This window comes from Benincasa hispida, chromosome 9 (genome assembly GCF_027475165.1).
Source record: "Benincasa hispida cultivar pf3 chromosome 9, pf3_genome.v1.1, whole genome shotgun sequence".
In the NCBI taxonomy this organism is placed as follows: domain Eukaryota; kingdom Viridiplantae; phylum Streptophyta; class Magnoliopsida; order Cucurbitales; family Cucurbitaceae; genus Benincasa; species Benincasa hispida.
This window is the reverse complement of record NC_143486.1, coordinates 18380837-18403123: the sequence shown is the minus strand read 5'-3', so window position 1 is coordinate 18403123 and position 22287 is coordinate 18380837. Positions and strand designations below refer to the sequence as shown.

At 36.9% G+C, this 22287-nt stretch overlaps 1 protein-coding gene across 1 annotated transcript; it reads left to right on the top strand.

Moving 5' to 3' along the window:
• Positions 1-3221: 3221 nt before the first annotated feature.
• On the top strand, positions 3222-18451 carry LOC150033672 (mitogen-activated protein kinase kinase kinase 20-like). The gene is made up of 2 exons (XM_090317012.1): positions 3222-3276; positions 17823-18451. The coding sequence occupies exons 1-2, from the start codon at positions 3222-3224 to the stop codon at positions 18449-18451; spliced, it is 684 nt and encodes a 227-aa protein (XP_090173138.1).
• Positions 18452-22287: the final 3836 nt, after the last annotated feature.

Below are 22287 nucleotides of genomic sequence, written 5' to 3'. Positions count from 1 at the left end.
CTTTCCCTCATAGGCTAAAGAAGAAGAAAAACGAAGAGGTACAGTACCAACGCTTCATGTCTATGCTTAAGCAATTACATGCTAACATTCCTTTCAGTGAAGCGATTGAGGAAATGTCTACCTATGCCAAGTTTCTGAAGGACATGGTAACCAAGAAAAGAGGCGCTGGAAAATTTGCCACGGTGGCACTAACGCAGAGTTCCAAATCTATTATCCCACCGAAGATGAGCGATCTTGGGAGCTTCACTAATCCTTGCTCCATAGGAGGACTATATATTGGGCAAGCCCTGTGTGACCTGGGGGCCAACATAAATTTGATGCTGCTATCAATCTTTCGACAACTGAATGTGGGGGAGCTTGTGCCTACATCCGTCACTCTCCAGTTGGTTGACAGATCTCTGGTTCATACAGATGGTAAGGTGAAGGACGTGCTGATCACCATTGATAAATTTATTTTGCCATTTGACTTCATCATCTTGGATTATGAGGCCGATAAAGATGTGCCCATCATTTTGGGGTGACCTTTCCTATCAACAGGTCGTGCTCAAATTGGTGTGCACAAGGGAGAGATCACTTTGTGCATCAACGGACAGAAGCTCAAATTTAACATAATTCGTGCCATGAAATTTCCTGATGAGGAAGACCTACCAGATTCAGAAGATGAATTGAATTTGATTGAAGAAGAAAAGTCTGATGAAGAGTATGAAGAAGAGGATGCCAACACATCCGTAGCTGCCTGCAATGCGATCATAGCAAAGACAAACAAAGAAAAAGAATCGATCGCAATGTAAGAAGAAGAGCTGAAGAAAGAAAGAAAAATAACGCAACCTTCTCTTGTGGAACCACTAACCCTTGAATTAAAAACCCTACCAATACATCTGAAGTACGCATTTCTGGGGCAGAATGAGAAGCTGTCGATAATAATTTCCTCTACGCTCAACGCAGAACAAGAGAATGCGTTGATAAGCATTCTCAAGAAGTATGTGCGAGCAATCAGCTGGACGCTCGCTAACATCAGAGGAATTAGCACCGCATACTGCATGCACCACATTCATCTCGAAGACGACCACAAAGCAACCATTTAAAATCAACGCAGACTTAACCCTGTGAGGAAAGAGGTCATCAAAAAGGAGATTATCAAAAGGCTGGATGCGGGCTTTATCTATCCCATTGCCGATAGCACGTGGGTCAGCCCCGTGCAATGTGTGCTGAAGAAGGGCGGAATGACGGTAGTCCCTAATGAGAACAATCAATTAATACCACAGAGGACCATCACTGGATGGCGCATCTATATGGACTACCGCAAATTGAATGCGACCACAAAGAAGGATCATTTCCCTCTGCCATTTATCGATCAAATGCTGGACAGACTAGCAGTGAATGATTTTTACTGCTTCTTGGATGGATATGCCAGGTACAATCAAATCATGATAGCTCCTGAAGACCAAGACAAGACCACATTCACCTGCCCATATGGGACATTCGCTTTTCGCCACATGTCGTTCGGCCTCTGCAATGCGCCAAACACGTTCTAGAGGTGCATGATGGCAATCTTTTCAAATTTTCTTGAGGACTCAGTAGAAATATTTATAGATGACTTCTCCGTTTATGGGAATACTTATGAAGTCTGCCTGGCCAATTTGGAGAAAATTCTGAAAAGATGTGAAGAGACGAACCTGATGCTTAATTGGGAAAAATGTCACTTCATGGTGACAGAGGGTATAGTGTTGAGGCACAAGGTCTCTAGAGAAGGGTTGGAAGTAGACAAAGAAAATATTGACGCAATTGAAAAGCTTCCACCTCCAACTAACGTGAAGGTAGTACGAAGATTCCTAGGGCATGCCAGATTCTACAGACGATTCGTTAAAGACTTTTCTAAGATAGCAAGACCATTGAGTGCATTACTAGAGGCAGACAGAAAGTTTGAATTTGACAACAATTGCCTCAACGCATTTCGAACTTTAAAGGATGCGTTGATTACTGCACTCGTCTTAGTTGTGTCAGATTGGACACTGCCATTCGAAATCATGTGCGGAGCAAGCAGGTATGTGATGGGAGCTTCATTAGCGCAAAAGAAGAAAACAATTTTGCATCGCATCGCATATGCGAGTAAAACCCTGAACCCTGCTCAACTTAATTACACCACCACTGAAAAATAGCTCCTGGCTGTGATTTTTGCGTTGGAAAAATTCCGGGCATACTTACTGGGAACCAAGGTACTCATTCATACTGATCACTCAGCAATCAAATATTTGATGTCAAAGAAGGACGCAAAGCCGAGATTGATCAGATGAGTTCTCCGCCTTCAAGAATTTGATATTGAGATAATTAATCGAAAGGGGACAGAGAATCAAGTTGCGGATCACTTGTCCAGACTGGAGAATCCTGAGGTTGACCATAATGAATCTGAAGTGAGTGTCGTGTTCCTGGATGAGCAGCTGTTTTTCATAGAAGAACTGCCATGGTATGCGGACATCGTTAATTATTTGGTCTGTGAATAATTTTCTGAAGATTACACCTACCATCAACGGAAGAAGCTCAAGAATGAATGTAGACACTACTATTGGGATGAGCCGAATCTGTATAAAAAAGGTGCAAACCAAATCATTCGATTTTGCATATCGGATGCTGCTCAACAACGCATATTGTCACAGTGCCACGATTCACCTTATGGAGGGTACTTTGGTGGACAATGCACTGCAGCAAAAGTTTTGCAAAGTGGATTCTTTTGGCCTTCATTATTCAAGGATGCTGCTGACTATGCAATGAAATGTGATCGGTGTCAACGCACTAGCAACATTTCATGGATGAACGCAATGCCGATGAATACTATCTTGGAGTTGGAATTATTCAATGTATGGGGGATTGATTTCATGGGACCATTCCCTCCTTCAAACGATAAGCATTATATTCTATTAGTCGTTGACTATGTCTCCAAGTGGGTAGAGGCAATTGCATATGTCGTAAGTGATGCAGTAGTAGTATCCCAGTTCTTGAAGAAAAACATTTTCACGCATTTTGGCACTCCTCGTGTCATCATAAGTGATGAAGGATTACACTTTGTCAACCACAATATAAAGGAGCTGCTGCGCAAGTACAATATCCTCCACAAAGTAGTCACCGCATACCATCCGCAAACAAATGGCCAAGCTGAAGTGTCCAATCGGGAAATTAAATCAATACTTGAGAAGGTAGTCAAGCCTTCACGAAAAGATTGGACAATGAAGCTTGATGAGGCATTATGGGCATATAGGACTGCATTTGAAACGCCAATAGGTATGTCCTCCTTTGCCTTGGTATTTGGCAAGGCGTGTCATTTGCCTTTGGAGCTGGAGTATAAGGCATTGTGGGCGGTCAAGAAACTGAATTTTGATTTGGAGAAGGTAGGGGAAGCGCGAAAATTGCAACTGGTCAAGCTAGAAGAATGGAGGAACAACGCATATGAAAATACGAAGATTTATAAAGAGCGCACCAAGCGCTGGCATGATCAACGCATATGCGGTAAGAACCTCCAAGTCGGGCAAAAAGTCTTACTCTTCAATTCGAGATTACGGCTCTTCCTGGGAAAATTAAAATCGCGCTGGTCCGGTCCCTTCATCATCAAGGAAATATTTCCACATGGTGTGGTGGAACTGATCACCGAGGATGGCAGCCGAACATTTAAAGTTAATGGACAACGGATAAAGGCTTATTGCGCAGAAGATTTCCAGCCAGACAAGGCCTTCGCAAAGTTGGAAAACCCGAACTACTCCTTACTCAACTTTTGAACATTTAACTCTTCGTCATTTTGCTATTATCAGTTTTTCATTTCTTTCTCAAAAAACAAAAAAAGAAAGCTATTGTTGTTTTGTTTAAAATAAGTTGACCCTCTCTTTGTCTGATTCCAATAATTAAGGCATAGGATCATGGAGATATCACCACAAGAAGTAAATGATCTCTACAGTAGCAAAGATTGCCGCAAGGATGAATGCGTCAATCTAATGCAGGCGACGGCGCAAATTTGGGGGTGTACTCTTTCTTATCTTCATTTCAAATTTTGCGCTATCGCATTGCATTTTTCTTTTCAAAGTTTTACCATCGCATCCTTTTTTATTACCGTGATCATTTAACAAGTAGATAAATTTAGTAGTTTACTTCATTCTGTTTCTTTACCAAGTAAAATTTCAATGATGAAAAATATGCTTCTATTTCTTTCGTATATATTAGAGTCAACTAAATCTTAAGATAGTCACCTCATAAAATATTTCTAGAAGTTAGGAGTTTGCTAGTTTTTTTTCAAACTCTCTTTACAACGCATTCTAGAACATCGTATAACTTATTTTCATCTTTTGGAAATGGGGACATTGCCGCATTTTAAATTTGGGGGTGAGGTATTTACTTTCGACCTTGATCTAAAAAAAAAAATTCGAAAAATAACAACTCCATTGTCAACACAAAGGAGAAACCCATGTTGATAAGAGTTAAGTTGTGAAAGGCACTTACCCGTAGTTGGATGTCCGCATGACACACGTGGGGGCAAGCCAAAACGAAAGTAAGTTACCAGGATCAACGCATAAATCAATGACCGCAACTCCAATGCCAAATCGGTATGAGTCTAATCTGAGAAATAGTGCATTGCTCGTAGTTGGATGCCCGCATGACACCCGTGGAGGCAAGCCAAAACGAAGGCAAGGCACTTGGATCAGCGCAAGGTCAGAAAAAATAGCAATAAAGAATATTTTTGTGCAAGGATAAATCTTTTGTCACCCCGATAGAAAATTTTCTTTTTAAAATAAATCATGCAATGTTCCGAAATTTAGTAAAATCCTTTTGAAAGTTAAACTTGCAGTCCCTAGGTCTTAGAAATATTTTAAGAGTATACTTGAATAAAACTTAAGAAACTTCTGGTATATAGGATTTGAATGAAGTATCCTTGAGAAATCTAGGAAAAGATCTTAGCGGTGGACTAGTTAAAGGAATCTTTAGCTTATGCTTGAGAACAAGCATTGTTTAAATTTAGGGTGTGATAACGGGCAGAAATGCACGTTATCATAGTGCTAAGTTATTAAACAATGATCGATTGCATTGATGAAAAATGATAAATTGCATCTATTAAGCATAAAATCTATAATATTGCAATCGCGTGCGTCAGCGCATTGGAACTATTGATTTTTGTATTTTTTTTTTTGTGCAGAATATGCGTTAATACATTACAGAGATTGCGATCATAGGAATTCATCAATCGAGCGCAACTTCACCGCAAGACTTTGTGTTGATCGCTCTCGCAAATATTCACCCAAGAAGAATCACTGCAACATGGACGGCGCATGGTCACAAAGTACATCCGGACAAAAGGACAATTAAGATCGATGGGATAGAAAGCTGACAGCAGTCGAATCTAAATTAAGTTGACAGCTGATAACGGTCACAAAGTACATCCAGATTTATCGGTGACAATTATCCGGTGCATCAATCAGGAATTAAAGCTGTCCCATCTTAACAACCAGGAAAGAGAAGCCGCCATTCACCTTTTGATGCCCTATAAATACCAATTGCATTCTTCAGAAAAGGGGTTAAGTAGTTGATTAGTTCACCATTTTTAGTTCACGCCTCTGTCCATAATTTTCTTTCACCTTTTTAAGGCAGACGCGAGGAAGAAGTTATGCTGATAGATCATTTCGGCGAGCTTGAGAGAGCATCGGAAGCTACTAAGACGAAGAGAGGGCCCCTGTGGAAGTGGGAATATCTTTAATTCAGAATAGAGATTCCAGTGTAAAAAGCCTCGGTCAGCAAGGAATTGCTACCAGGCTCTCTACCTTAACTTCCATTAACATTTTGTACTTAACTTATATATAAGAATGGGATTTCTTTCTCTATATCTATACAGTCTCTGTAATTCACGCATGAGTAGCTAAATTAATTGAATGGGTTAAGAAGCATTTAGCTAGCACAACGAGGGAATCTCCATTCTGTGTGATTATCTTGTTTATGTATGCTTCATTCGTCTATTAGAGATACTCGGGAGGGTAGTCTAAGGACAGGATCTAGACTTGGGAAGGTCAGGTCAAAATCTAGGTTTGGAAGAACCAGATTAGAACGCATAAACGGGGGATAGGTGCTTAGGGATGAGCACTATTTGTTATCAATGCATCGCATGCATCTTAGCAATAAGATATGATTGTATGCGGTCACCTTGCTTTCTTGCATTTTGCACCAACACATAGGACAGGAGTAGAGACTTAGGAATAAGCTCTATGGACATTTTGCATGCAACACTTGCGTCCTAGATTTAGGAGCATTGCATTTACATTGGAAAATGACTTGCTGTGTATGGTAGTAACATGATCGCACAGTCTGACGCATTCCCAAGTAACGCTAGCTAAAGATCTTCTCAACTCATTCATCGCATACTCATTGCTTCTATCAACGCAACTTTTTTCTCAAATCCGCCGCATTTATTTATTTCTTTTTATCAACACAACAACAACCCAACCACTTCATTTATTTACCTGGTTACCGCAAAGTTTTCATAAGAAAATTATCAACGCAAACTATTTTCACAAGTCCCTGTGATCGACCCTGGACTTACCAGGAAACTCAGTGGAATTTACACTTGAATTCTGCTGGAGAAACTTAAGTGCACAACATAATTCCACCAACGCATTTCATCCATATTTCCATTCAATAAAATAACGCATCAAGTATCTGATTGACATTAAGGTGTGGCTAGCTACCCAGTTCCAAATGAAATATTTGGGTGAGGCACAGTATGTTCTCGGAATCCAGATTATTCGGGATCGCAAGAACAAACGGTTAGTCTTGTCTCAAGCATTGTACATTGATCAAATATTGATCTGATATAGGATGCAGGATTTCAAGAGGGGTTTATTACCCTTTAGGCATGGAATCATTTTGTCTAAGGATCAATGTCCTAAGACACCTTAAGAAGTTGAGGAGATGAGACGGGTTCCCTATGATTCTGCTATAGGAAACTTGATGTATGCGATGTTGTGTACTAGACCCGGCATTTGCTATGCAGTACGGATTATTAGTCGGTATCAATCTAATCCACGATTTGATCAATGGACGGCAGTCAAGACGATTCTCAAGTATCTTCGGAGAAGTAGGGACTACATGCTTGTGTATGGAGATAAGGATCTGATCCTTATAAGATACACGGACTCTGACTTTCAGACCGATCGAGATTCTCGTAAATCGACATCGAGGTCAGTGTTTACTCTGAATAGAGGGGCTGTAGTCTGGCGAAGCATCAAGCAAGGATGCATCACGGACTCCATTATGAAAGCCGAATACGTAGTGGCTTGTGAAGCAACTAAGAAGGCTGTTTGGCTGAGGAAGTTCCTTTCAGATTTGGAAGTTGTTCCAAATATGGATTTCCTTATCACTCTTTATTGTGATAACAGCGGGGCTGTGGCAAATTCGAAGGAACCTTGGAGCCATCGTCGGGGTAAGAACATAGAATGGAAATATCACCTGATCAGGGAGATTGTGCATCACGATGATGTGATAGTCACGAAGATCGCATCGGAGCACAACGTTGCTGATCCCTTTACAAAGGCCCTCACGGCTAAAGTGTTTGAGGGTCACCTGGAGAGTCTGGGTCTACGGGACATGCGACATCTTGTCTAGGGCAAATGGGAGATGATACCAGGGTATGCCCTAGTTTATTATATATTGTACATTTTTATATTGTATTGTACATTAGTCTCCCGAGTCATTAGAACAAGTAGAAGATTATTGGGATTTGTGTCCTAATTCTCCCGGAGTCTCGTTGTTTTGTAAAGATGCACATTGTTTAATGAATAAAATAAATGTTATTTAATTCTGGCATTTACTCATATCCAATAAACAAAGCTTCTTGGTTATCTTATGTGAACCTAAGCATGTATATGTGATATACAAGTGGATCATGTATTAAGTGATAACCTAAATAGGTCTGTAGTATAAGGATTATGGTGGGATACCTAATCTTGGTGACACTACGGATACGACCCACTTTGTAGAGGTTTGCAAGTGTTGTAAACTACTACAGATGGTAGATCCTAACCATTTATGTGAAGACGTGCGAGTAGGGGTATCCTAAACAAAGAGTTTGTATAAGATATGAACCACGAGATGACTAGACCCTGTATATAACGTCGTTGATACTAGAGACTTGTATCTCACCTAAACGACCATAGGTGAAATGACCTCGATCCTGAGTGTTTTGGGAACTCCTGCCTTTGAGGGCGGTCCTTTGATTAGTATGGGTGAGAGTGGCCAGATTGCCAACTCAACATGCCTACCTTTTTGGGGACTTGTCTGATCTGGAAGCTGGGAACTCAATCCACAAGATGGAATTCACTTCTTTCTCGAAGTAGGGATAAGTAGAGAGATTGCTCCCTTAAGGGCTGATTCTAGGGCTTCAACATAGTGGCCACAGCTTCTCTTTGGAAGAGAAGACTCAGTCTAGTAGGACTATGACTTATGTTCATTAGAAGAATCAGTGGTACTTAAGGAGACAAACGTAACTACAGGGGCATAATGGTTATTGGCCCAGCTGTACTTACGAGCGATCTGTGAAGGGTTGTCGCACTGCTCATTGGTTAAGATGGACACATAATATATCTGTGATAAGGAGGGTTCAGCTGTCGGTCTTTAGTGGAGTGTCTGGCAGTTAACGGATGGTCGATCCCGTGACTAAAGAGTTTAGTCAGCTATTCACGTACCATTGGAGCTTCAAGCTACAGGTCCATGAGGTCCCCTTGGAAGCTCAATGGATTCAGTTGAGGATCAGTTCTTGGTGTTAATTTGAAATGTTCAAATTGACAAGAGGTATTTTGATTATATATGATATAATCAGTATGATGTATGAGATACATCTAGTGAAGGATTGATGTAAATGAGATTTACATTAAGTACCATGGAATAGAAAAAGAACTATGGTTTATATGTTTCATGAGATGAAATATTAAAACTATAGGTTATAAATATAGTATGATAAGTTGGTTATTATTTATATTTATAATAATATAAATTATTGGATAATTAATTCTTTTTCTTTAATAACCAAGTGAATGGGTAGTTATTGGATTCATGGTAACCGTGAGTTTAAAAGGAAAGTGGTTTTCCTATTTTGAAAAGAAGATTTACAAAAAGGTTTTTTCATAAAAAGTTGAGATTTCTCTCTCGGTGAAAAAAGGGATTTCACAGTAGTAGTAAAGTAAATACGGATTTACTAAACGACGGCTGGGCGAGCTAGACGATCGTGCAGTTGCAAGCTAAACGATCGTGCAGTGTTTACAAAACGATCACATAGTTTTACTAGACGATCGCTTGCCCAAAGTAAATGATTGTGTAGAGTATGTAGGCGACAGACCAAGCTAAACGATGAGCTAAACGATCGCATAGCTTTTGTTAGACAGTCGCTTAGCTTTATCTAAACAATTGGGCATCGACCTATATGATAGGTCTCCGCCATCTGCAACTTGTCCAGACGTGTACACGATCGGTGTTTCCTCCGTTCATCTTCCTCATACCAAGTCCAAACAGAGCCCACCCTCTAGATTCTCACACCAAGAATACCAAGGTAGCCTTGTTGGTGGTGTCAAACTCAACTCGACATCGTCGAGGTTTTCTGGAGGACGTTCGTGCTGTTGCTGAGGAGTTTGTGACCGAGGTGATCGTTAAGGAATTCGTGGCTGAGCGCGAAGTGTTCATGCTATGTTCGTTGCGGTGTTGCGATCGTGTAGATCAAGCGTTCGAGGTTGCTGTTGTTCAAGCGGTCGTGCGTAATGGAACGTGGAGACGATTCTACAAATGTTCGTACAGTTTTCCCTTTAAGCATTTGTAGTTTTTCATGTTGTAATTTCTATATGAATTGTATAACTGTTTGTTTGAAGTCGACTGTAAATGTATTGTTCATTCATGATTGTGATTTGGAATAATCTTACTTCCGCTACTCATGGAAATCTCGAATTCGATTTCCTTCAAGTAAGGTACCCTATATCACTCCGAATGAGTAGGATATCGTCCACATAAAGCTACTTTATTATTGATGATTTTCTTGTAGATACAAGGTTCATTCATGTTTTGATCAAAACCAAAAGATTTGATCATTGTATCAAATCTAATGTTCCAATATCTGGATGTCTGTTTCAACCCATAAATGGATCGATACAGTATGCAAACTTTTTGCTCTTGACCTTAGGCCATGAACCCCTCGAGCTGAGACATAAAGATATTATCCTCAAGATTGCCATTCAAAAAAGTAGTCTTGACATCCATTTGTCATATCTCACAGTCATAATATGTGGATATGGACAAGAGAATTCTTATAGATTTAAGCATAACAACAGAAGAAAAAGTTTCCTCATAGTCAACCCCCTCCCTTTGGGTATAACCCTTTGATACAAGTCTAGCTTTGAAGGTCTGCACCTTTCAAGCTACATCTCTCTTTCTTTTGTAGATCCATTTACACCATATGGTTTTGACCCCTTCAGGTAAATCTACAAGCTCCCATATTGAATTGGAGTACATGGACTCCATTTCAAGGTCCATGTCTTTGACCCATTGGTTCTTGTCTACGTCATTTATCGCTTGTTTATAGGACAATGGATCCTCAACACTATCATTTGGTATGACAACCTGAGTTTCAGTTAAACCCAAGTAACAGTCAGATTGTATCACAATCCTCCCACTACGTTGAGGCACTCTCAACGATTGAGAAGGACGAGGCTGACTTGAAGTGTTGGCTCCTTCATTAACTCTTGATAAAGGACCAGCTTCGTCCACAATCCTTGTTGATTCTTCAGTAGCTTCACTTAATACTACTTTGCTACTTAGTTTATGATCTCTAATGTGGTCTTCCTCTAAAAATGTAGCATTTGTCGGTATAAACACTTTATTTTCTTGAGGGTCATAGAATAGAACACCTCTCGTTTTCTTAGGGTAACCAACAAATTGGCACAATCTTGAACGAGGTTCTAACTTCTTAGGATTTTTTACTAACACATGTGTAGGAAAACCTCAGATTCTAAAGCGTATACTCGATTTACACCCCTTCCATAACTCGAAAGGTGTTTCACAAAAATTCTTTAAGGGAATATTGTTCAAGATATGAACTGCATTCTCTACTACATACCCCCAAAATGAGTTAGGCACTTGAGTATAGCTCGTCATAGAACGAATCATATCTAATAAGGTTCTATTTCTCCTTTCTGATAACCGTTCTTATGAGGTTCTTGAGGATTGGGATTATATTCCATGTTCTATCAAATAGTCCTAGAATTCTAGATCCATGTACTCTCCACCCCGATCAGATCGAAGTGTTTTAATTGTTTTATCCAATTGGTTTTCAACTTTAGCTTTATACTCTTTGAACATTTCAAAAGCTTCAGACTTATGTTCCATTAGGTATAAGTAACCATAACTTGATTGATCATCTATAAAAGAGATGAAGTATTCATACCCTTCTCTAACCTTTACATTCATCGGACCACAAAGATCCGAATGTATGAGTTATAAAGGATCTTTGGCTCTATAACTTTTCCATTAAAAGGTCTTTTAGTCATTTTTCCTTCGAGACATTATTCATATGGAAGTAATGAATCATCTTCTAACTTGCTTAGAAGTTCATTCTTTACCAATCTCCCGATCCTATCGAGATTTATGTTGTCTAATCTCAAATGTCAAAGGTACGTATCATTATTACTTGGAGAAATTCTTTGCCTTTTAGTTTGAGTATTAGCAATTTTAAACATTTCATGATTTAAAGGTGCTTTTGATTAAGGTGGTCTTAACACATATAAGTTGTCTTCTAGTTTAGCTAAACAAATAATCACACCATTTTTCATAATGAATGCTTCATTTGAATTAAAAGAAACTGAGTATTAATATTCAATTAAACAAGAAATAGAAACAAGGTTCCTCTTCAACTTGGGAACAATGTATAAGTTTTCTAAAAACAATGTATACATAGAGATTACCAGATAGTATTCCCAATCCCACCTTATTCCATTGATTTCATACAAGCTTGTTGTCTATTATAGGGAATCATCACATTGCATTTCAATGCATTACACATTCTATCAATGCATGCCCCTTCTCCAACCTCTTTCTCTTGCATGTATTCTTATTTAGTTTAGTTTATAATCTCAGCATCTCAGCACTCATAACTATGCTTGATTCATCACTATGAAAGATCATTAACCATCTTGCATTAGTACTAACTAATCCCTGCGTTCGACCTTGTGCTTGCCAAGAAACTTCGGTTAGGTTTATACTTGGATCTACTTTAAGAAAACTTGTACGCAACTAGATGCATGAAATATAAAACATTATCACCTAATGCATTGTCTCAAAATAAGATAGAAAACGACACAAACAAACAACGAATAGATATCGTTTTTAGAAGCAAATATTTTGTATCAATAATTAATTATAACATTTAATTTATTTTGTTAAGATAGTAATGCGATGTAATATATATATATATAGCAAAAAGATTGACATATAGCAATTTGTAAAACTATTGTATTTGAAAATTTTGTTGCAATACAAAACTTGTACTCATTTTCATAGACCATACAAAATGTTACTATAGACTTGGTTTGTTGCTATAAACCAAAAACATTGTTACAATAGACATTAACATTTTGTTTTAAACCAAAACACGTGTTGTTGTAGACTAAAACATTTGTTGTTATAAACTGAACAAAGTGTTGCATTAGATGAGGATATAGCAGCAAGGTTAATTTTAATTCCAATGGTTTTAAAAGACGTTGTAATTGACCTCTCAACACTGGTTTTGCTAGAGGTTGAGAGATTGTTGCTATAAATGTTGTAGCGGTTAAACCCTGCTACTATAGACTTAATAAACTACTACAATAGGTTGTTTCTCTTGTAGTGATCTCCCTTATTCATGTGTAGCCTAGGGTTTCGCATATCCTTGCACTCATCAATTTTTTTGGGGAAAAAAATTGTTTCAATTAAACCAAAAATCAAATCCTACTATCTTCATCTTTTTTCTCAGATTTTCTCAATCTTCTCTAATCTTCTCCATCTTTCTTCTCGGATTCTCCAATCCCACGATCTCTCTCTCTCCCTCATGTTGCCGCTGCCATCCCTCAATCTTGAGTAAGCTTCTCTATCTCTCTCTCTAAATCTCTGGCAAAAATTCTTGTTCTCACCATACGATCTTTTCCATCTTTCTCCAAACCCACGATCTTCTCAATCTTTCTTCTCAGATGCGTGTGAGAATGAAGAAAAACAGGGGCGATTCACTTTCCTCGTTCATGAAACTTTGGGTGCATTTTTTCCCAGTGAAACTATCCATCCCAGCAAAACTCAATTGATTTCTGATCAACATCGAGATTAAGAAAGCCTCAAGTGCTAGATGTGAGAGAGACGACGTATCATGTTTTTATTTTTCGAAGATTCCATAAGATTCTTCGATATATACTGTGATATATCTATTTCTTCTTCTTATTCGATTTTTTGGAGCTTTTGTAGCTTTTTCGATATATACTGTGATATATTTACTACTTATTCTTCGATTTTTTGGAGCTTTGTAGGATTTTCGATAAATACATGGATATATGTACTTCTTCTTCAATTTATCGGAGGTTTTATAGGATTTTCGATATATGTTGTGATATATGGAATTGTTTATTTGATAAAAATGAGGTGTGAAAGACTGTTTTTTTTTTTATTTGGACTTCCTATTTCATGATATATACGCTTATATATGTTTTATGTTAAACATTGAGTCAATCTGTGATTTATCTATTGTGGTATAACTTATAAAAGAATTGGGTTCAACAATATATACTTTCAATTTATATATTGTACTGTCGTATGGATACTGTTATATCAAAACTTTCGAATGGTACAACCATCTACCAAAGTACATTTCAAACAAACTTTCAAATGCAACTACTGTAGTGCCAAAAAAAACATCTTAATCTGATGTTTTACAGTATATTTCATTATATTACAAATCTTAGTATATGCCCTACATTGGGTAGATTATTTTCAAACACCTACACAATATTCTAGGGTATATTTACAAACAACCATGAAGATGAAATAGAGAATACTAAAATTAGTCTTGCATATATACATAAAAAGCAACAAAATGAATATTTGAAACCATAATTCTGCAATTGAATGAAGAAGACGAATGAACATCCCTACGATTAAGGCCAACTAAATCCATCTTTTAGGATTTTCCATTGGCCAAAAATCTTTTGATTAGGGCAACTAATGATTCACCATATTAAATTTCAAGGTGCATCCTTCAATGGACTCCCATTTTAAAATTGTTGCACTTTTACTTAGGAAATCATCATAAATAACACTGTCAAGTTCACTTTTCAGAACTAACACACTTTTTGAAACACTCATTAAACTAGTTTTTTTTTCATCACAGGCAAGATCGATCACCGAGATTTAGTTTAAAAAAATTAACTTTTTCTAACTTATCAATTGTTTTGGGCATTCTCAGTAAAATGTCGAGCAGTATTAACAGCGATATTCTAATGGTTTTTCCAAATATTATATAATCTTTCCAAATTTTATACCAAATCTTTTATCTTTTCAAATTTTCTCCAAATTCGATTATTTTTACCAAATCTTACATCAAATTTTTATACAATTTTCTAAATCCTTACCCTAATTTATGTTTCCAAAATTATATGAATTTCCAAAAATTTCAAATGAATTTACCAATTATATTTTTTCAAATGGATCTCAAGTACACCGTGATTTTAAAATTTTATAAATGATCAAATTTTGTAATTAAAAAAATTAAGATTTGGAAAATATAAAGAGTCTCATTGTTAATCCAAGAAAGCCAAAATATATAAAATCTCAGTGTTAATTTTGTCTGAGATATACCGAGATTCTTTATATCTCCCAAATCTTACTTTTTTTTTTTTTTGCAAGATCTGATATTTGTGCTTAAAGATTTGAAAAATTAGGTAAGAATTGATATAAAATATGGAAAGATTACATTATATTTGAAAAAATTAATAGAATCTCGTTGTTAACTACTTGAAATTTCACCGAGAAAACCCAAAACAATCGATAAGTTAGAAAATGTTAAATTTTTATGCAAGTCTCGGTGATTAATCTCGACCGAGATGGACTGAGAAAAACTATTGTAACGAATTTTCAAAAAAATGCTAGTTTTGAAAGATGAAAACTTGAGGAGGCTATTTCTCTAACAACCCTTTTACTTTTCAAAATTCCAAGTTAGAAGCAATATTTTGGTTAGTTGGTATTCAAGGGGTGGTGAACGGTTCGGGATGATTTTTTACAATGGGACAAGACTTTGGCAACGAGGAACAATTAGAGCTTCTTCGGCAACGAGGAGCTATTTTTTACATCGGAGATGAACGGTTAGAAATGATATTTTCCCGCGGAGGATAGATTTTTTTCACGATGTCGTGTAGGTAAGCTCATTCATCTTCACATCTCCCAAATCATTTTCAAGTAAACACAACCAACGATATTTAGTGGATGGACCAAATAGACATTAACTCCAAACTTTAAAGACTAAAAGCATATTTTTCAATTTTGAGTTTGATTTTCACTTTAGAGAGTTGTAGGTTTCAAAATGTCATAATTTTACCATTGAGTTTTGAGTTTTACTTTCATTTGGTCCTTAAATTTCAAGGTTTACACATTTATCATTGATTTTTTCATTGATGGCATGTTTAGCGCAGAAAGTTTGATTGAGTTGAATCGATAATAATTATCTGTGGGTAATAATTCTGGCGTGTAGAGTTGAGTTGAGTTGGTAATAACTATTTGTATTTATGGTGCAGAGTTGGTTTAGAAAGTCTATATTTTGGGTGTAGTGTTGAGTTGTGTCGAGTTATAGATATAGGGTGTAGTTTTTTGTTACTTAAAAAATATGCATTTTTTATGGGTTATTTTTGGCCTCATCGTCGTCATTATTATTATTATGTTTTTGTTTTTTGTTTTTTGTTTCTATTATCATTTTTTTTTTTGCATAACTTTTTACTCTACCATTTAACTTCACATACTTTCCCAAATTTCGAACACTCATCTAAGATGCCAACTCAATAAATAAATAAAATAAAAACATTCACAATGTTCTACATGTAACTATTGCATTTAGTGCAAACAAAGTGCTATTATTTATACAAACACCTTACAACATAAATGGTTGTGGAACATATGAGTTAAACATACACAAAAATAGGGTTGCCGTTAGGGGCATATTTATGTGTTCACAATATATATATTAACATGGCAACAATGAGTCAATTCCATGCATACAAACAAATATTATTTATTAAGCTAGTAGATTTCATGCATAATTAAAAAAAAAAAGTAGGAAATTAAATAAAATTATGATAAATCCATGTGTATATATAATGTTTTGGTGAGTGAAAAAATCATTCATATTTAAATTCAGATTAAATTGGAGCAAAATTGAAAATTGAAAGATGCAACAAAAAAAAATGTAGGAGAATTTGAAATAAATTTATTATTATACATAATTAAAGAAAGTCAACATAAAAGTTTAAGGACTTCAACTCTGCACCTAAACACGAAATTTCTTAAATCTTGACTAAACAGATATGTTCTCCAAACTCAAACTATTTAACTCCACACTAATTAAAGGTATGTTTGAATTGACTAGCGAACAAAATTATATTAAAAAAATATTTTTATTTAAAATCTTTTGATAAAAACTGTTTTAAATGTAATTTGGAAGTGTTTCAAAAACTATTTTAAATGCTTACCAAACACTCCATTTTTTTTTTCAAAATAATTTCTTTAAAAATACACACCGAAAAAGTCGAACAAAATATACTCTAATATTTCAAGACTAAATAACTCAATTCACGCACCCAGTACTTTCTAAGTAATTTTTTATGAAAAAAAAAAGTCATAATTTGAAAATATACATATAATAGATACTATGAAAGTACTAAAAAAAAATTTTAACTCACTCTTGATCACGTGACAATATATATTCAATAATTAATATTATAAGTCATTACTTGTTTGCTAGAAGCGGATCTTTTTTATTAAAAAGGAACTTAATATTGTATACATTAAATTTTTTACATAATTTTAATTTCATATTTTCAAATTAGCCCAGAATTTTTTTAGTTAGAATCGAATTACCATGGGAATGAACGATAAAATTAATCGAAAAATAAACTGCTAATATATTGTTTTCTTTTTTCCAATATTGAAAAAAAGCTGGTTCTAATATTTTAATTAGTTTGAACTTTGAACAACTTTAAATCGAAATTGTCGGAATTTTCTTGGAAAGGGATATGATAAATTTTCCTTTTTAATTTAGCAAAAGATATGAAAAGTTAAAATGTTTAAATTTATTTTCGTAGTAGGAAATTGACTTTACGCCTTTCTCTAATATTCGTATTCATTTGAATTAAAAAAAAAAAAAAAAAATTGGTGGCTATTCTCTCCACCATTATTTTTCTCTGTCGTGATCGTTTTTTTCTTTTTTCTTTTCACCGACGAATCCCGTGAAGCACTCAGTTGAAGGTATAAACACTTATAACCCTACATTATATTTTCTCATTGCTTTCTTTAATTTCCAGATTTGTTGATAATTATTTTTCCTTTTAATTTTGATCATTTTACAGACGTTATTCTATAATAAAAGAAAGGGAGAAATTACTTCTCAATTTTGGAGATGTCTAATTGGAATCGAGTGAAGGTTTTGGGTAAAGTTTCTCATGGCACAGTGTTCTTAGCAGTGCCAACTAGTGCACCTTTTGATTTTGTTGCTCTTAAAGTAGTTTAAGTAGAATATGCTTATTCACTCATAATAGAAGAAACTATTTTGCTCAATTTTAATGGATGTCCTGAAATTATTCAACGCGTTGGGAGTGGTATCTGTTTTGAAGGGGACTCTCTTGATACTGTTACTTACAACCTTGCCTTGGAGTATGCTGCCGGAGGTAGTTTAACTGACTTGATTAGGCGACGGGAGAAATTGTCAGAGGTTGAGGTCAAAAAGTATCTCAGAATGATTTTAAGGGGTCTTTGTTGTATTCATGAGCAAGGGTATGTACATGGTGATATCAAACCAGATAATATTCTTGTGTTCCCCGATGATACTGGCAAGGTGAAGTTGAAGATAGCTGACTTTGGGCTTTCCAAGAAATGCGATGAGTTTGAGAAAGTGGTGATATCCACCAATGCCAAACCGAGATTTAGAGAAACACTGAAATATATGTCACCAGAATCCATTTTTTTCAGTATGATTAACATTTCACTCGATATTTGGTCTTTAGGTTGTGTTTTAATTGAAATGGTTTCTGGAAAGCAAGTATGGAGTGATTGTAAAACTCTGGGACAACTAGCAAAAAAGGTTGTGAATCAAATGGATCTACCAGTAGACATTCCAGATGAATTATCAAAAGAAGGAAGAGATTTTCTTTTAAAATGTATCAATTAAAAGTCTGAACAGAGATGGACAGCTAATATGCTACTCAAGCATCCTTATCTTAAAGAAGAATATGAAGTTGATGAGTTGCCCTCGACTCAAAGTTTGCATGACTTATCAAATATATAATGGTTCAAAGAAGAGGATTTTTTTAAAGTTATTTTGAGCTAAAGTCTCAAGATAAATAACGTGCATTTCTGACCATTATCAGGTGTCATCCACCAACGTCGTGTCCTTTTATTCATTAAATTCACTACTATGAAAGGCTCAGACTTGATTTGACCAGATCCTTGTTGGGTTGACACAGAGTTGATGCCAACCCATTTTGTTGATTGTTTCGGCTATGAACTCTGGCAGAAGGTGGCGTTCAGGGAAGAAACCCTTCTCCACTAGGATGTCTAAAAATTGGTGCTTCCTCCCTTGCCTTTTCTTCATTACCTCATTGGCGACGGCTTCCTTGGTCAAAGCCTTTGTTTCCTTCTCCAACTCTTTTTGGAGAGTTTCTTTCCTCCATCTTCTTTTGGCTGGTACATACTTCTTAAGCATACACTCCAAGTTGTTTGATTCAATCGAGCTCTCCCCATGCGTTGCAACCACAGAACTAGTTGCAATTTCTTCATCTATCTTTTCGTTACTCTCTTCTTCAACCAACACTATTCTTCTTCTCTTCGTTGGTTGGACTATAGGCTCTTCATTCACATCAGTTTGGCGTGTTGTGGATGCGTCAAGACGACATGCCATAGGGACAAACCCTTGAGATAACTCTTCCTCCTCTTCTTCAGCCATTTCTTGGTCCAAAATCATGGCCCATCGATCAGCTTCGTCCAATTCCTTTTGCGTTTAAACCATCATCTCTTTGTTGCTGCTCAACACATTCACCACCTATGCACTTTGTAATCTTTGCCTCTCTTCAAGGCTGCTAGGATGTCCTTAAGAACTTCTTGTTCATCCCTCCTAGCCAACTCATTCGTGCCATGTTGCAGGTCATCTTAAACAAAAAGTTGCTCATATGGTGGAGGTAGGGTAAGAAGGTGAGGTTTAATAAGGGTATGCAAAGAGTAGGGTGGTGATGTGTCTGGTTGGGCTTTATCCTTGGAACCATCAGAGACACAGCAAGAGATGGAACAGTTCGTAGTTGCTCAGGAATTGAGCTTGTGTCGAAATGGTTGGTGTGATGGTTATGATGACGGGTGGAGAAGCTGGTTGTATATAGGGTTTCACGTAGGTTTTATGGTAGATGCCTTCGACGTAGGTCGCCGTGTTGGCTTAGAAGGGGTTGAGGACTTAGGATTTTTAGGATTTTGGGAGATGAAAGGTTTGAATTTGGATGGGGCTTGGGAAGATGAAGAGGATTTAACCGGCACCAGTTTCTAGGGAATTTGAATGGACGTTGGAGGTTGGGCTTTTGATGAGGTCTTTCTGGTGGAGGGAATGGTAGTTTTTGGCTTTGGTTTGCTAGAGGCAATGGACTTGATGGATCTTTGGGGGGAGGGGATGGGGAAGGTGAAGGAGAACGGGAAGGGGAAGAGAAAGAGCTCATTGGGCTATATCCGACGAAGCTCATCGAAGCATTTTGAGAGTCTAAAGCATCTGACGTTGTTCTAGTGAAGAAAGTGTGAAAGAGCTTGAGAGTTGGTCATCGAAATGGAAGAATCAAGAATAGAGAAGGATGCTCGGGGTATAGTTGAAAACCGAGAAGTAGAAGAAGAAGAAGAAATGGAAGAGGGCTGGCATAAATAGAAGCCAGACACGAGGAGAAAGAGAGAGGTTAAAGCAACGCGTGTCACTCCGTACGTCCCCTAAGTTTGCCCATTAAATGTGCAGCTTAAAAGACATGCATGGGGCAGTACACCACTTGAGTGGTGTATTTCCCCTATGTAACAGCTAGTTTTACTCTAATGCATAGCCATGTATTGGTTCTAAGTTTAACGTAACACTTATTGTTAGTCGTTGTTTGATTATCTTTTTTATGCAAGAAAACTTAGAACAACTTATTCTAAAAAATCACAAAAATCAATTTCCAGACCAAACAAGATAACAAACTAGAGAAAATAAAGAAAGGAGAAATAAAGCAGAGTAAAGAAAGCGTCCCTAGAATATGGGTTTATTCTCGACGTAGGGACGACTTCGACGCGAGCATCAGACAGGCTCATACAGTCGATGGATGTCTTGTTATGCTCACCTTTTCCTCCAAAGTAAGGTTTTACACTTATTGTTCATTGACTTTGAAGGGGTTCGATCCATCTTCTCGAGTCAGTTCTACCGCACCGTGAAGAAAGATTTGTTTTTACAACAAAAGGTCCAAACCATCAAGACTTCCACTTCCCTGGAAATAAACACAGATGCGAATTAAAGAGCAAGACCTTTTGTCCAACAAACAAAATTTTCTTACCAATGTGTTGGTCATGCCAACGCTTTCTCTTCTCTATGTAGATTTTCGTGTTTTCATAGGCGTTTAGCCTGCATTCGTCTAATTCATTCAGTTGTAATTTTCTAGAGTTTCTAGTGACTTTCAAATCCAAGTTAAGCTTTTTGACTTCCTAAATGCTTTATGTCCTAGCTCTAGTGGAAAGTGACAGGCTTTCTTAAACATAAGGGCATATGGGAACATTTCAATTGGCATTTTATACGTGGTGCGATATGCCCAAAATGGCTTATCTAATCTCTATGCCCAGTCTTTTCTTGATGCGTTGACAAATTTCTTTAGGATTGACTTGATTTCCCTATTGGAGACTTCTACCTGCCCGTTCGTTTGAGGGTGATAGGTAGTAGCTACCTTGTGCCTGACACTATACTTAGTAATTAATTTAGAAATAATATGGTTAATAAAATGTGTACCGTCATCGTTGATCAATGCTTTGGGCATTCCAAAATGCAAGAAGATATACTTAGTAAAAAATTTTGAGATAGTAATTGCATTGTTCTTGGCACAAGGCACAGCTTCAACCCACTTAGACACGTAGTCAGCTGCTAATAAGATGTATTGTTGCCCACAGAAAGGGGGAAATGGTTCCATAAAGTCAATGGCCCATACATCAAAAAGTTCCACCTCGAGTATATTTTTCAAGGGCATTTCATTTCGAGCTGAGGTATTACCTGTGCGTTGGCACTGGTCACATTTAAGCATGTATTCTCTCGCGTCTTTAAAAAAAGGTAGGCCAGAAATAACTGAGGAAGGATTTTGGCAGCAGTCCTTTGACCCCCAAAGTCACTATATGGAGAATCGTGGCACTCGAAAAGTATGCATTGCACTTTTAGCGATAGAATACACCGATGCGTAATAAGATCAAGACCATGTTTATAAAGAAATGGCTCATCCCATAAATAAATTTTGCTATCATATATGAGCCTTTTCCTTTGTTGGGCGTTGAAATCCTCAGGGAATTCCTTGGTGGTTAAGTAGTTAACAATATCGGTGTACCAAGGTTACTAGTCCTCGATTTTCAATAAGCGTTCATCAGAAAATTTCTCTTCAATTTCTATCACACCCAACTGAAACCCTTGGTTCTTTAAGTGGGAAAGGTGGTTAGCCACTTGATTTTTAGTTCTCTTCTTGTCCTTAATTTCTAAGTTAAACTCTTGTAGCAGCAACACCCAGTAGATTAGCCTTGGCTTTGCGTCCTTCTTTTTCATCAAGTATTTTATGTCAGAGTGATCAATGTAAATTGTTGTAGATGAACTAACCAAGTAGACTCGGAATTTGTAAATAGCAAACACTACTACCAACATTTCCTTTTCTGTTGTGGTATAAGTTTCTTGAGATTCATTCAATGTTTTGGATGCATAGAAGATAGGATGGATAACTATTCTCCTTTCTTTTGCCCCAACATTTCACCAACTACCACATC

What these genes read in the sequence shown, in the direction of transcription:
- LOC150033672 (XM_090317012.1), top strand. Translation starts at nt 3,222, where the DNA reads ATGAAGCTTGATGAGGCATTATGGGCATATAGGACTGCATTTGAAACG. An exon ending in TGCATTTGAAACGCCAATAG is followed by an intron (nt 3,277 to 17,822) that starts GTATGTCCTCCT and finishes CACTCATAATAG; the next exon opens with AAGAAACTATTTTGCTCAAT.